Source organism: Uloborus diversus, unplaced genomic scaffold (assembly GCF_026930045.1).
Source record: "Uloborus diversus isolate 005 unplaced genomic scaffold, Udiv.v.3.1 scaffold_1101, whole genome shotgun sequence".
NCBI lineage: Eukaryota > Metazoa > Arthropoda > Arachnida > Araneae > Uloboridae > Uloborus > Uloborus diversus.
Window position 1 is genome coordinate 37,693 of NW_026557768.1, and position 14,456 is coordinate 52,148.

The 14,456-nt window shown below is 34.9% G+C and overlaps 1 protein-coding gene across 1 annotated transcript; it reads right to left on the minus strand.

Annotated features, from left to right (window-relative positions):
- Window positions 1-5,589: 5,589 nt before the first annotated feature.
- Window positions 5,590-14,214, minus strand: LOC129232229 (glycoprotein-N-acetylgalactosamine 3-beta-galactosyltransferase 1-like; the record flags this gene model as incomplete). The annotated part of the gene is made up of 3 exons (XM_054866444.1): window positions 5,590-6,053; window positions 11,864-12,221; window positions 13,899-14,214. Coding segments are annotated over 3 exons (908 nt in total), but the record flags the coding sequence as incomplete, so codon positions are not given.
- Window positions 14,215-14,456: the final 242 nt, after the last annotated feature.

A 14,456-nucleotide genomic window follows, 5' to 3' on the forward strand; every position in this document is an offset into this window, starting at 1 on the left:
TGACCCCCCCCCCCCCCTAAACCATCGATAAAATAATATCGGTCTCCATTATGTTGAAGCACTTTATGAATAAAATGTAAACTATTTCAGTAGTCTGTTAATTCATTAATTATTTTTGAAAGTAAATATTTGAAATAATACTTCTATTTTTTTTTTTTTTTTTTTTTTTTAATTGCTTGTGAAATTAATTTGTAATATTTATGTCTCACTCCTGGCCAATTTGGTGCTTTCTATTAACAGCTAAGCAGTTTCAGAAATTTTTCGTACTCAAAATCATAGCAATAACTTTATGCATTAAACATTAGTGAGTTTCCATTTTGTCCAATTTCTTCTGGCGCTATAGACTTTTTACAAAAAAGCGGACAAAACACCAACCCTGATTTGTATTGAGAGTGCAATTATAGTACAGTTGGGAAACAACACAGGAATTTAAAAACATGTAGGACAAAAAGTAGAATTTATAAAACTATTTCAGCCTAAGCAATTAATAAGCAATAACTTACAAGACACAAAAAGGAGTATCAATAGCTTGCTATTTACATGCATCACTAACTTCTCATGTTACAGGTAAAAGGGGAGGTTTTGGGGTCCCCCCCCCCCCCTTGGTTTTAAAACATAATGCCACTCATAATACAGTGGGGTCATGAAGAAAACTCCATCCAGAAAGTAAATTTCTGGCTGCACTACTTGGTTGTACACTTATCATTAAACTTAATGTTACACAAATTTTTATGAATGAATTATTACGATGAAAAGAATTTAGTTTTCACAATCTTAATTTTTAAAATCTAAATTCAAGAGATGCAGATAAAATATACTAATGAATGAAAACTTTTTCCTTTGCTGTAATATTACAAAAAGGTATGTATTGTAACATTAATGTATGTGAATTTAATAGCAAAAGTGAGAAAAAAGGACATGAAAATTGCCAACATGATTTTATTTGCAATCAATTCGATAGAGAAAAACCAATAACTTAACTATTAACAACTGAAGCAATGTACAAAATTAAGTAAATATTTTTTTTTTAAATATCCAACCAAGAAAAATTAATGCATCAAGGGATCCCATCACTGATGAGTTGTCTCATTATTTGTTTTTCCATTTGTGTTTGATTCATTTTGTAATTTAAAGTTGAAGTGAAAAGGGGGGCGCTTGAAACGAGCGCGAGCACCGAGACCACAGGTCTGTTGTATTGTTTAATTTAAAGTTGCTTTTATATACATTGTTGATTTCTCACAATATGTTTCATTTATGAACAAATTGTTTCATTTCAAAAAAAAGAAAAGGTAAACACCTATTATTTTTCATAACAGTCATCAAATATTAACTGCTATTAGGATATTTAAAAATATATAAGTAAGTCAACTACGATCAATTAAGATATAACTAAAATATAAAAACTAAATTGACAGAAACTAAGGAATTGAGTTTTTCTAAATGAACTTATAACTTCATTATAAAATAGGAAGTTAGTTATAAATAACTAAACATAAATAAGTCAAACATCTATTCACACACACTTCATGTCTTTGTTAGGAATGTTTACAATGTTTTCAGAAGTGAAATAGAATACTGTGTATAAAAAAAATCAATACTTGATTCAAAGATTTCGTACAATGCTCCGCACCACAAAATAACACATTATTAATGGCACAAAAACTTAACAAAGTAGGCACAATAAGCTTCGCTATTCCATGCATCGGCCAAACTGTGATTTGTGCTATCTCTAATTTTAACAGCTGCTAATCGTCTTGATGAATGATATTATGTTGTCAACCGAAAGTAATGTATAAAATGTACCACTGCAAATGTTTGGTGAAAATAAAATGTTTCAAAATAAAAATTAAAAAAGGAATATAATTCAAATTACCTTCAGCATTTTAATGCATTAGAAGACTCATATGAGATACTCAAAAGTCAATGCAAATTATCTTCAGCAATTTAACCCATTAGAAGACTCATATGAGATACTCAAAAGTCAATGCAAATTATCTTCAGCAATTTAACCCATTAGAAGACTCATACAAGTCGCTTACAAGTCAATGCAAATTATTTTCAGCATTTTAACCCATTAGAAGACTCACATGAGTCACTCAAAAGTCAATGCAGTTGAAGCATTATTTTATATGTTATGATTTTTGTGAATTATAATGAAATAAATTATGTTCATAATCGTTAAGCAAAACAGAAACGTATATAAAATGTTCCTTCAATACGTTTTTGATCGAATTCCCAAACTTAAAAGTTTTATAAGTTAATCTAATAAAAAACATTAATTTTGTAACTTGACTTTACAGCGTGAACTTCTCAGATACTGTGAAACTTTCTTAACATTTATAAGCTTCACATCATGGTTCTGGATATTGCTCGACACATTTACACGGCTTAAGTACATTAAATTCTTCAAAAATACTATTAGATCATAAAAATACAACATAATGAATTACATGTACAACAAAACATTGCATTTCCATGCACACAAAAGCACATTTCCAAATGAACCATACAAAATGTATAAATGACAAGATGGAAAATGTTCACAGAATCTCGTCTTATTTTTAATGACAAAAGTGAAAAAATTATATCAAATAATAAGGACTAGATGTTAAATTTAAACTCACAATCTAAAATATTCAGGAGAAAAGCATTTTTTTATTAATATTAAAAAAAGGTTGTAAGTTTTAGCTGCATAAGATAATTTATTTGAAAAAAAAAAGAAATACTGATGAATTCACATTTAAAAACTAATTAAAATTTGTTACTTTAAAATCCAAGGTACTAACTTTTAGTTTTGATCAATTTTAAAAGCTTTTGGAATAAAAGTATTGGTTTTATTAGTTCACAGCAAAAGAGATTACATTATGCATCTCTAAATAATATTGAAGTCTCATTTACAATAAAATTTAAAGCAATATATGTTAGTAGATGGCAGCACAATCAACCTCCCCTGGCAGATTTTCTAGAGTGGTATATATATAAGGGCTGTCCGTAAATGATGTCACACTTGTTTTCCATCCTATTTGAACCCCTCCCCCGCCTCCCCCTGTCACATATTCTCATACCTCACCTTTTTCCCTCCCAAGAGACTGTGTGTGTGTGTGTGTCCATAAATAATGTCACACATTTTTGAACCCCTCCTTCCTTTGTCAAAGTGTCACATCTCACATTACTCCCCCTCCCCCTTGGTCACATTTTCATGCTGTTTTTCATGAACATTTTCAAAAATCTGATATCACACTTTTCGTCACCCCCTCCCTCATTTTGATCACAAACTGTCACAGTTTCATGAAAAAATTGTGTAAGCCAAATACAAGTTGGTTGTTCTGAAATGAAAGTTTTGGAAGAAAATTCAAATAATTTTCACAAAAAAATTATAAAAAATAAAACTCAATTAAAATTTATGTAAATGTAAAATATAAGAATCATTCGTTGTGATTCAACAAATAGATGATAGAATGAAACAGGAACCGTTTCTTTTATCCACCTCAAAAACTCTCATCATTATAGTCCAATGAAATTCTATTTTCTATTTGTACTCCTTTCCTAAAAGAAATAGTTGACCACATTATTATATTTATATTTCACAAGACATGTGATAGCGTTAAGCTTACTCTGTTAACTAGCAGTTCAAAGTAGCACAAATTGAATAGAAAAACAAAGAGTAGATTTTGAGGACAAAACATTCATTCTTAAATTACTAATTATTTTACACAAAACAGTTAATTTCAACTGCACACAAAAGTGGCTTGGAAAATATTGTCCAAAATAGATAACATATACAGCTGCCAAATTGGTTTTTCTTTAAAGTTTCAACCTCTTCATCAAATTAATATTACAGTAAATTTGCAAAAAGTTTTATTATAAATACCTCTATATTATTGCATATCTATTCTGTCAGGACAATGCCACCAAGACGACTGGTTGGAGCCTGATTTAAGGGCATCTTGCCAAATGGTTGACAAGTCCTTTACCAAAGCTCAAACATTGTGCGCCTAGCCGATGAAGTCCACTAATTTTTAATAATCTATATCTCTGAAAAGAATTATGGTAGGGGCGTCCCTGACTCGAATTGTTCGAGGGGGGGTCGGGTAAATTTTCAGTTAATTGACTCTAAATTTTACAGAATGAAAAATAATGAACATACATACACTTTTCACTCCAGGGTCCCCCGTACCTACCACTATTTGTGTTTTAGCCAGTTGAATGGGACACTGAAAACATCCAATGTTTTGATCCAGACCAATAACCCAGCAATCCTCGATTCAGCACCCACAGAGGCAGGGCCGGATTTAGGGGAGGGCAGGCAAGGCTACTGCCCAGGGGCCTCCACAACAAAGGGGCACCCACAATAAAATTTTTACAAAATATCCTAACTTTCACGGGTTGAAAATATCGGATATATACATATGTTTCAAAATATTCGGATATATATCACAGTATCGGATATTTTCGAAAATATGATGATCTTTTGGAACCCTGATTAGGGGCCTCCACTCCTTCGTTGCCCCAGAGCTTCCACACTTCCAAATCCGGCCCTGCACAGGGTTATCGTTTCACTTGGAGGACTTTGTGACCACGAGCATATTTAACATCCTCCAGTCACCATAAATGAAGACGGTAGATCTTTCCACCAGCTAAGATCGAACCCAGTGAACATACATGCATACAAACGTACCTACATCTAATCAGAAGAGGCATCCGACTCCGACATCACAAATGGGGGTCGGGGGCTGAATATTGCAATACTGTTTCAAAACTTCTTTCCTTGCTGCCAGCCATTGGAAATTTAAAAAAAAAAAAGTTTCAATACTTTTTAAATTGCCAAACAAAACTCACCGAATAAGGAAGATTTTTGGGAGGTCACAGGAACTTCCCAAGAGCTCTCTTCGGGCTACCTCTGATTAAGGGTAAATTATTTAATCACATTTCTTTCTCATTTTTCTAATATAGAAACGATAGAAGTAGAACAGTGGGAAAAATAAAAGGAATTTTTGAGGCGTAAATTTTAAATTTTATTCAATGAATATTTTTTTAAGTTTCTATCAATCTTGGCTTTGCATAGTCTCCTGCTTGGCTTTCCACTATACCGTCTAACAAATTTTTAAAAAGGAATGCCCATGTGCTGCCATCCAACAATTCAAAAAATTGCACAGAGCTGGACTTGAAATATACACAGTAATAAGGACTGAAAAGCAGTGGTGTAGTTGAGGGTGGACACAGGATTACAGCGCTCTCCTACTTTTTAAATTTTACACAAGGGTTCTCCCACAGTTTTAACTTTTAACAGAAGCGTTCCTCTCATTTTTAACTTTATTAACTTATGCTGGTTCCCCCCCCCCCTCTCCCTCTTTCTCTTTTTCCCTCAGGACTACAACACAGCTGAGAAGTCCAGCCCGTTACTAAATTAAGGTTTACAGGCTGTTCAGTTTTGGTGGGTCAGTTATTTTACCAGCTTTTTGTCAGAAATGAGCATTAATAATACATTGAGCAGCCAATGTGTGTCAAAAGTTTACTAAATATCAGGGCTATGGAGTTGGAGAGGATGATGACAAACTCAGACTCCTGGAATTTTAAAGTCTCTGACTCCTTTGTCTCAAAATCAGTCTGACACCAACTCCACAGCTCTGCTATAAATCACATCATAAACTTACTTGAAACTTGTTTCATTCATTCCTCTACAACGGGGAGGAAGAAATTTCTGAAAACACGTAAACAGCTTCTTAGTTTACAGAATACATTACTGTACAAAAACACACATTATATCACAGGAACCAAAAAATATCTTGAAAACGGTAAAACAGTTTGTCTTCAAAGAACTAAGACTCAGTGGTCTTATGTGTTTCATTTCCATTCAATGGCCTCTTGGATTTGACTGTAACTGCAATAGGACTAGCTGTTGAATTAGTTAACAATGGTATAGAGTCTTTATTCACTAGATGACTGTTAATGCCGTATGGACGAAGGTGGTAAATGAGATATTCTAGGACATACATCATGTTAGGACTAACGTAATGGAAAGAGATGGCTGTGTCACTGCAACAGTCCATGCCCTAAAAGAAAGGAAATTTTCAATTATGTATAGCATACAGCTAAAATAATATACTTTTAAGTTCAGTTAATTTGTAACAGTATACTGAAATACATGTGACATATTTTTAATTTGCATGAAATTTTGAAAACTTACAGCTAATTCAAAACTAATGTTCATAATCAATGCACAACATTTCATTTCAATTTATGTTCTTTAAAATAATGACACAAGCGCAACCAAGAAGGCGGCTAGACCCCTCCAAAAAAATACCTGATTTGAATTTTTTTCAAAAATATGCCTTTTACTTGAGAGAAGAAAAGAACACATCCTAGGAAAACAAGTTACCTTCATAGGAAAAATGGGGAAAATTCTAAACTATTTTAAAAAGAAGCCTTCAAATTTAAAATTTTCTACAATTTTCATAATATTGGTCAGTTTTACCCTTTCTAACACCCTCCCCCCCCCCCCTTTTTTTTTTCTTTTTTCTTTTTTCAAGTCTGTTTGAAAATAAGGCAACAACTTCAAATGCAACTACTCCCACGAAACTTATAGCAGATCGTCTAAAATTTCGTTTTTTATTCTTCAATTTCGCAAACTTTCCGGGAATCTGAACACATGTTTCCAAATAAAATTTAGAACGTATAAAACTACGTTGTTTGAGCTTCAATTTCAAAAAATTGCACGGCCTCTAACGTTACGAAAGAAAACCTATAATAACGTTTTTAACTTCCCGGTTGAGAGCCCCAGAACCCTTCTCTCCTCCCCCCCCCCCCCGCCCAAACACCATCAAAGATCGTTTACAATTGCGTTTCTGAAACTCATCAAAAAATTGCCAAGAGAAAGTCTTTGAGCATCATTCCTTTTCGCGTCACACAATGGTCTATGATCGCGTTTTTAAACTCCAGTATCGAAAATCTTCCAATAGAGAACTCCTAAATCCCCCCCCCCCTCCCTCTTCATCCACCATCAAGATCGTCTAAAACTGCATTTGCAAGAACTGCAATTATTAAACTTTCCGGGGAGCTCGCCTCTATTTCCGCGTAAATATTAAAAAGGTTTAAAAAAACGATTTTCTTTCTTTCTTTCTTTTTTTTTTTTCAATCAGTCAAAAAATTTCTAAAATATTCCTCAATAATTAAAGCAATATTGTAAGAATTAGAAGCGGAAATCAGAGTATATAGCAATACAGTATATAAAGTATAGTGCCTAGAAAGAGGCTCTTTCTAGGCACTATAATATAAAGCAATATAGTATATAGCAATAATAGTATATAGCAGTGACGCACACACGGGGAGGATCCAGCAAGCCACGACCCCTCCCCTCCCCCATGAGTTTTTAATCTTTATGTCGTACCTAAAACAACCATGCAAAAGTAACATTAATTTCAGATTTAACAAATAAAATAAAATAAAATTTATTTCCTCTTTTTTCTTTCCCTACAAAATCGAACTGTATGTGAACATAAACTGTTCTATAATGGTGATTTTTACTTTGCTGTTTTTATTTTAGCTATGAGAAAAGTAAACACATTCATTCTTATGCTTTCTGGTATTTTAATTATTTGTTTTTCATAACTTTTTTTTTTTTTTTTTTAACTGATGCTAAGTAATTTTTCAATATTTTTTAATGTTTTTGAGAACTTCAAACATCGTCGCCAGGAATTTCCGAGTCACAACCTTCTTTAAACCACAACAACGAAGTTTGTTTACAATTTTTGTTAGACTGAATTGAATTCTAGATTCTCAAATAGAACCTATTATGGTCTGTCGCCTCCAGATTTTTTTTTTTTTTTTTTTATTATAAGCCTTTCAATGTCGAAGCTGGGATATATAAATGCTCCATTAAAACTAATTTTGCAGTCTGGGTATTTTATTCGAACTCTTTGATTTTGTTTGTTTTGAACGAAAGGAGCTATTTCGATGTTTATTTTAAACCGCATCTATGAAATCAAAATGGAAACACTCCAAGTCTAAATATGTTTGTTTTCGTAAACAATCAACGTGGTATGGTATGTTTTGACGAGGATAGGTCAATGGCAGCTAACCACAAGAAAAAAAAAAGAGTTTTAGAGGCATGAGAAGAAACGCGCTTTTGATTTCTCACAAACATTATTAAAATTTTGTTGTTTGAAGTTAGGCTACTGGAAAAAAAAAAAAAGAAAAAGCTTGACTTTCAGCGAAGCCAAATAATCATGTGTTTAGAATAAAACTATAGTAAAATTAAATGATGAAAAACGAAAAACTTTAGAAACCGTCATTTTCCTGCCGGGAGCAGTGTACCGTACTAACCCCTGAATGAGCGTACATTCCAAATGTTTTACTCATTTTTCTTTTTCAATTTACAAGCTGCAAAGGTTTTCCTTTTTTATTTTCTTTCTTTATTTATTTTTACATCACTAAAATGAGATTGGCAGTTCCTTTTGAGGAAAATGGGGGAGTGTGTATGCCCTCCTTCCCTCAATCGGCGAGGGCCTTGTATAAGGTAAATAAATTAGTAGTATCTTGCTGGGTCTTTCCTTCCTCAACTTTAATGCTAGCAAACGGAAGATGTTTAGACACATTTTTTAACAACCAAAGGAAAAAGTATATCATTTCGATTGACAAATCTGTTCAATTATTAAGCACGGACAAGAACATATGTTGTAGTTTTCAAAGGATTTTGCTCGAAGTATGACGGTATGTTTAAAAACAAATTTATCATTTCGCGATATAACGTGTAACATTTAAAAGATTTTTTTTTTTAAATTATTCTCAGCTTGTGATTGAAAAGAAAGAGTTGTAACTATCATTTAAGAAAAGAAAAAGAGCCCGAGAAAGGAGGGGGGGGGGGGGAGTTCAGTTGAACTTTAAGTTACAAATATTACATTAAATTTTCATAAATTTTCTGCTTCATCTTTATAGTATTTCGTTCTTTCACAAAACTTCAACTATCTTACTGAAATGGATTTTAGATTGCAGATTAAATAACATCACGTGGAATAGTCTCACGGCCAATGTCCGATGATCAAATGAGAGGTAATAGCGCTCCATCCCTCAACCCCACGGAAGTGCTTCCACGTGCATTCAATTTTCCCAGTTACTACTTTAAACAAAAGGGGCTGAGGCACTAAAGTAATTTACGTAAAAGTCACCTATTTTTAATCCCCGACACACAAAGGAAGGGGGTTATCAGTTCGACGTATCTGTATGTCTGTCTGTGGCACTCTAGCGCCGAAACGGATGTACCGATTTTGAAAGAAAAAAAAAAAGTTCGAAAGGAGAGTTGATCGAGAATGTTCTTAGCTAGGTTGCATCTTTGGAGGAAATTAATTAACGAAGATATTAACTAAAACCTCTAAAACGTTTTTCGCGATTTTTGAGTGAAAAACATAGTTAAAAATTTTTAAATTCAAAAATTTAATACCAAAAATAAAGAGAATTTTTTTCCGCGTCTGATAGAATGTGTTTGGAATTTTCATGTTTCATAGAATTCCAATTATAACATTTTTTTAAAGCAGATTTTAATAACGGCTAAGCCTTTATTCACGCGATTGATAACCGAATTCATTGTTGGCCGACAACATAGAGTAAAGAAATTTCTTTACTCTATGGCCGACAAGGAAATAAAACGTAATGATTTAAAAATCTTATCTGTTGCCAGTTTCTATTTAATAGAAAATAAAATATTTGACATTGATTTTTAATAATATAAAGCTTTTAAAAGGATTTCAATTTTCTCTCTTGATTCTACAGTTTCAACTCAGTCGGGGTTTTTTAAAATTTTTAATTTTATTCAAAAAATATCTTTAAGGTTCACGAATCTTGAACAAGTCAAAAAATTTTAATTATGCTTAATTTTGAAACTGCATATCCATTTTGTCCGAATTTTTTTTTTTTTCTAAATTTTACTCAACTTTTCTTATTTTATTGATTCTACAAGAACTTGGAGAAACACTCTTTGCGAATTCGCTTATTGTTTCAATGAAAATGAATCAGGAGGTCTGAATCACAAGGACGAACCGCCTGTGTAAAATGCACGGGGGACTAAGCCTTTCAACAGCAACACAGAAAGAGGAAAGGAAAGAAAACGAGAAGAAAAAAAAAGGGGGCCGAAAATTTTATTTTTTGGAATTTGTAAAAGATAACTTTTTTCATTTTTAGGATTTCCCGGGGCCCGTACGGAACTCCCTTAGTTGCCTATTTGGTAATCCGTCCCTCGTAGCGAGAGAGAGAGTAGATAGTTAAAACTTGCTATTGAAAAATCTTGAAAGTCCCTCCACTTCCAAACAAAAGTCGGATTTCTTTTGTCAATATAAATACTTGTACTTTTTATTAATTCGAAAATCTGCGATGAACAATATTCAAAATTTTACAACTACTCGGTATTGGCCGAGTACCTGATCAAAATTCGGCCCGAGTACCGAGTACTCGGTACGTCTCTAATTTTATAAGTCTTCTTCTCTCTCTCTGTTTCATTTCAAGTAGACTACCTACTTTTCTCCAACAACTCCCTTCTTTTAACATGAATCCCTAGGATTATTATCTGCTGCCCGCGAAGTGCGGGAAAAGTGGTAGATTGTTCACACACCAGCAACAAGTTTAAAGTCATCAGGACTTTAAGACCACCGAGCATCAGTATTATTGTTAAGGGAAAATGTTCCAGAAGAAAGTTCTAGTGGCGCCCCTGGTTAAGCCATCAGCATAGTAAAGTATATAATTGCGACGAACTTGCAACTATAAACATAGACTACTAAACGGCACGAACTTGAGGATCTAAACGAAAATCTGAATTTGGACTAATACGTACCGGATATGAGCCCAGGAAAATCGGTTTGACTGCACAGGCCCTAGTTCGGCTACAACGGGGGTTCAAAGTTGATTATTCGGTTACAAAAATACATTGGCGTTTCCATTGGAATTGGATGTTTCAGAACAATATCTGCCAGCTCATTTTGCAACTTTTTCTTCAGTACAAAGTTGGAGAAAGCGAATTTATTCTGCAGTGAATGCTTTAAATTGGCCCATACTACACAGGAAAAGCAAGAAACAGATAAAACAGTTCACCATAAAGAAAAACACCTATGGATTTCTGAAGCTAAATAAATTAGCAACTTTGAATCCTCGTCGCATCCGAACTTTTGCCAATGCAAGTGCAGCAAACCGTTTTATCTGAGCTCATACGATTTGACCTAAATCCAGAATTTTGTCCAGACCCCTGACCTTCGAGCTCATGCTGGTAGTTAGTTCACGCCAAGGATGGATCTAGAATTTTTTTCAAGGAGGGGGCGTTTGATTTTTTGACTTACCACTTACTATGCATCTGGTTTACATAATGGGAGGAGGTACATCATTTTAATTAAAAACAACTAAAAGTTAAGAGATTTATCCAAGGAGGTCCCCGAACTTATTTCTTTCTTTTTCCTTCGAAAGAGATATTCGAAAACAGCGTTTTAGAAATTGCGCTTTTCGGGACCTCAGTTTCGAAAAATTACAGGAGGAAAGTCACTGAATACATTCCTTCCCCTTACACTACCTAAGATGTCTATAATCACGTCTTTAAGACTTCAATTCTGCAAAATGCCCTAGAGGAAAACTTCCAAACTCCTCCGCCTAACATTACCAAAGATTGCCTGAAATTGCATTTTCGGAACTTCAATTCCGAAAAGTTTCCGGGGAGGGGATATTCGAGCACAATACATTTCTTTACCAGCATCAAAGCCTACTCTTGCATTTCAGGACTTAAATTCGGAACGATTGAACTTGTTGCGATCGTTCAAGGGAGGGGCGTCCCTCCCTTGAATCCGTCCTTGGTTCATGCCAATGAGAAGAAACTGACTGAAATATTTCTTACCTCTTGTGATGAGTAGTAGATGTAGCTCCAGTACCAAGAACTTTTTGGCACATGTCCAGGAATGAGATGATGCTCAGGAACAAAGGGAAAGAACCTGCCTCGCCCCAGAGAGTCCCTGCTGTCTCCCGCCTCCACGCCCACGCTCTCGAGGCACTTGCCGATCTCCACGTCCTCTGCGCCCCCGTCGTCTTTGCGGCACTCGGCTTCCCCGACCAGGGCCTGCTCGGCGAAGCGCCGCAGGGCCTCCCTGCTGAGTATGTAGCCTGCGCCCCCGCTCATGTAGCCCTGCTTTACGAACGGCTTGAAGCGGCAGCCGAAGTAGATGGGAGACTCCGGATCTCGACCCTGCAGCAAATACCTGAACAAGAAAGAAGAGGAAATTAGCAACAACAACCGTCGCGATCGTTTGTGTAGTAGTCCGAAGTAAGACATCACATTTCGTAGAAACTACGGATAAATCGTAGTAGTTGGTGGAAGCATCATGATCGAAGTAAATATTGAAAATAATAAAATCAGGGACGTTAAATAAATGAAAGAAAAAAAATATGCGTTTCTTGAGGAGGCTAAGGCCCATTATGGGTTGCTGAGCCACTGAAGAAGAAAGGATGTCTTTTTGCCTACAGACGAAAAATCTTTAGTTAAACGTCTGGAGCCACTACAGAAGAGCTACATAACCTACGTAAAAGGAGTCATGTTCAGATTATGTTAACCACGAATTTGCATGCAAATAACTTGAAGTAATGAACAAAAATTTAGGCCTTAAATGTCTTCTTCAAAACTAACGAAACACGCTCACCTGTGATCAACTTAGATGTCGTCCACAACTGAGGCGCAAAGGGATATACTGTCTGACCACGGATTGTATGGAAAGACAAACATCCGTTTTACAGTCGAAAATGAACGAATCTATTATTTTTTAGTGATGCCAGCTTTTGCAGAAGCAGAATCTCATTCAAATGAGCGGAATACTGGCTTCAAGTGTTTTTACTTTTCCCCTCTCATTTAGATAGATTCGTCTTATCTATACGTTTGAAAATTCCATACAATCCGTGGTTGGACAGTATAGATGGACATTTTAAAGTTTTGAGTAAAACACGTTTAAAGTTCAGATCTTGGGTAGGCTTTCATAGAATTTTTTTTCTAAATCACACTGTATGAGCCCCTACCAGGACTCATAGCATACTATCTTTTGCCCCAAAACGGAAGAGATGTTCATCTACTTTCGTAGTGGTTAGTGGTTATCTCCAAATTTTTAATTTTGATACTTACATCCCTTAGCTTCTCACTGCCTCAACTGATATCACGCTTTGAGGAGAGGAGAGGTTCCTCAACGTTTGTGATAAACGGGAGGGAGGGGGGGTAACAAGAAGTGTGAGATCACATTTTGTTTGTTACAATATGTTTATGAAAAGCATGATAAATGACAAGGGGTGTTACACTTGTTGAAAAAAAGTGTGACAACATTTATATGAACAGAAAGAAAAACAAAATAGAATTTATACGAGTCATTACAGTCATTCAGGGTAACTTGATTCTACATTTTCTGTTTCAAACTGACTCAGTCATATTTTGTTTGTTATTGCATATCCACTGTCATAAAACTGAAAAGAAATATATAGTTGTCCAATATTAAGAATAAATAACGATAAAATTCATTTTAAATTTAAATGAATTATCAATCTGGTTCAAAGTGAGTTGCGACTTAGGATAAATTTGAACCATGTCAAAAATGTAAAGCCAAACAAATTGTTTAAAAGTATTTTGAGTCGTAAATCTAAAATTTCCCAGTGTATAAAAAACACTTCACTTCAGAACTTCTGAATGACTGGATTATGCAATTGGCTGTATACAGTGCTACCAACTTATTATGTGAAATAAAAAGTAGAAAGCTGATGTAATAACCGTGTTAGCAGAAAACACCATTGATTCTTCTAGTTTCTTTGGATGTAAAATAAATGGAGTGCAACCAAAATTCAAACTTACCCTAAATGATTACAGTGAAAAAAACGAACAAGGGTCACATCCAAATTCCTACCTCAAGTTTTCGACAACAACATAAGTGTCATCGTCTGCTTTCAGGAACCAGTCTGCCTGATGTAGATAATGCTCGTAGACATAACTGAAGGCTTTTTTCGTCTTGGCCCACAGATGATCCCTGCCTTCAGACACGTCGAGAGCGATTGCCGGCAAGCTGGGGTCCTCTTTGGAACTCATGAAAAGTAAAATGTTGCACCGCTGTCCCCAGGTCGCTTTCACGTGCTTCGCTTTCCGCTTGTGATTCTGCGGGCCAGTCATGATCCAGCATAGAACTCTCACTTTGCGGGCCAACTGCTCGGCAACTTCGGCCTCTCCTAAGAAGAAAGAAACAGTTTTATAGTGAACAGCTGAAACAAACTGAGTAGTTTTAAGTCAAAATAATAACTTGAATTTTGACATTTTGAATTCAAATTATGTTTTTCACAATCGGCTGGACCCTACTCGTTGGACTTCTCGTTTCTACTAATAGGATGCCACCTGTAATCGACTCTATTTTTCCCGACCCTCTCGATTTTACACAATTCTCTTTAGACAAAATCAGCATCCAGTACACAAA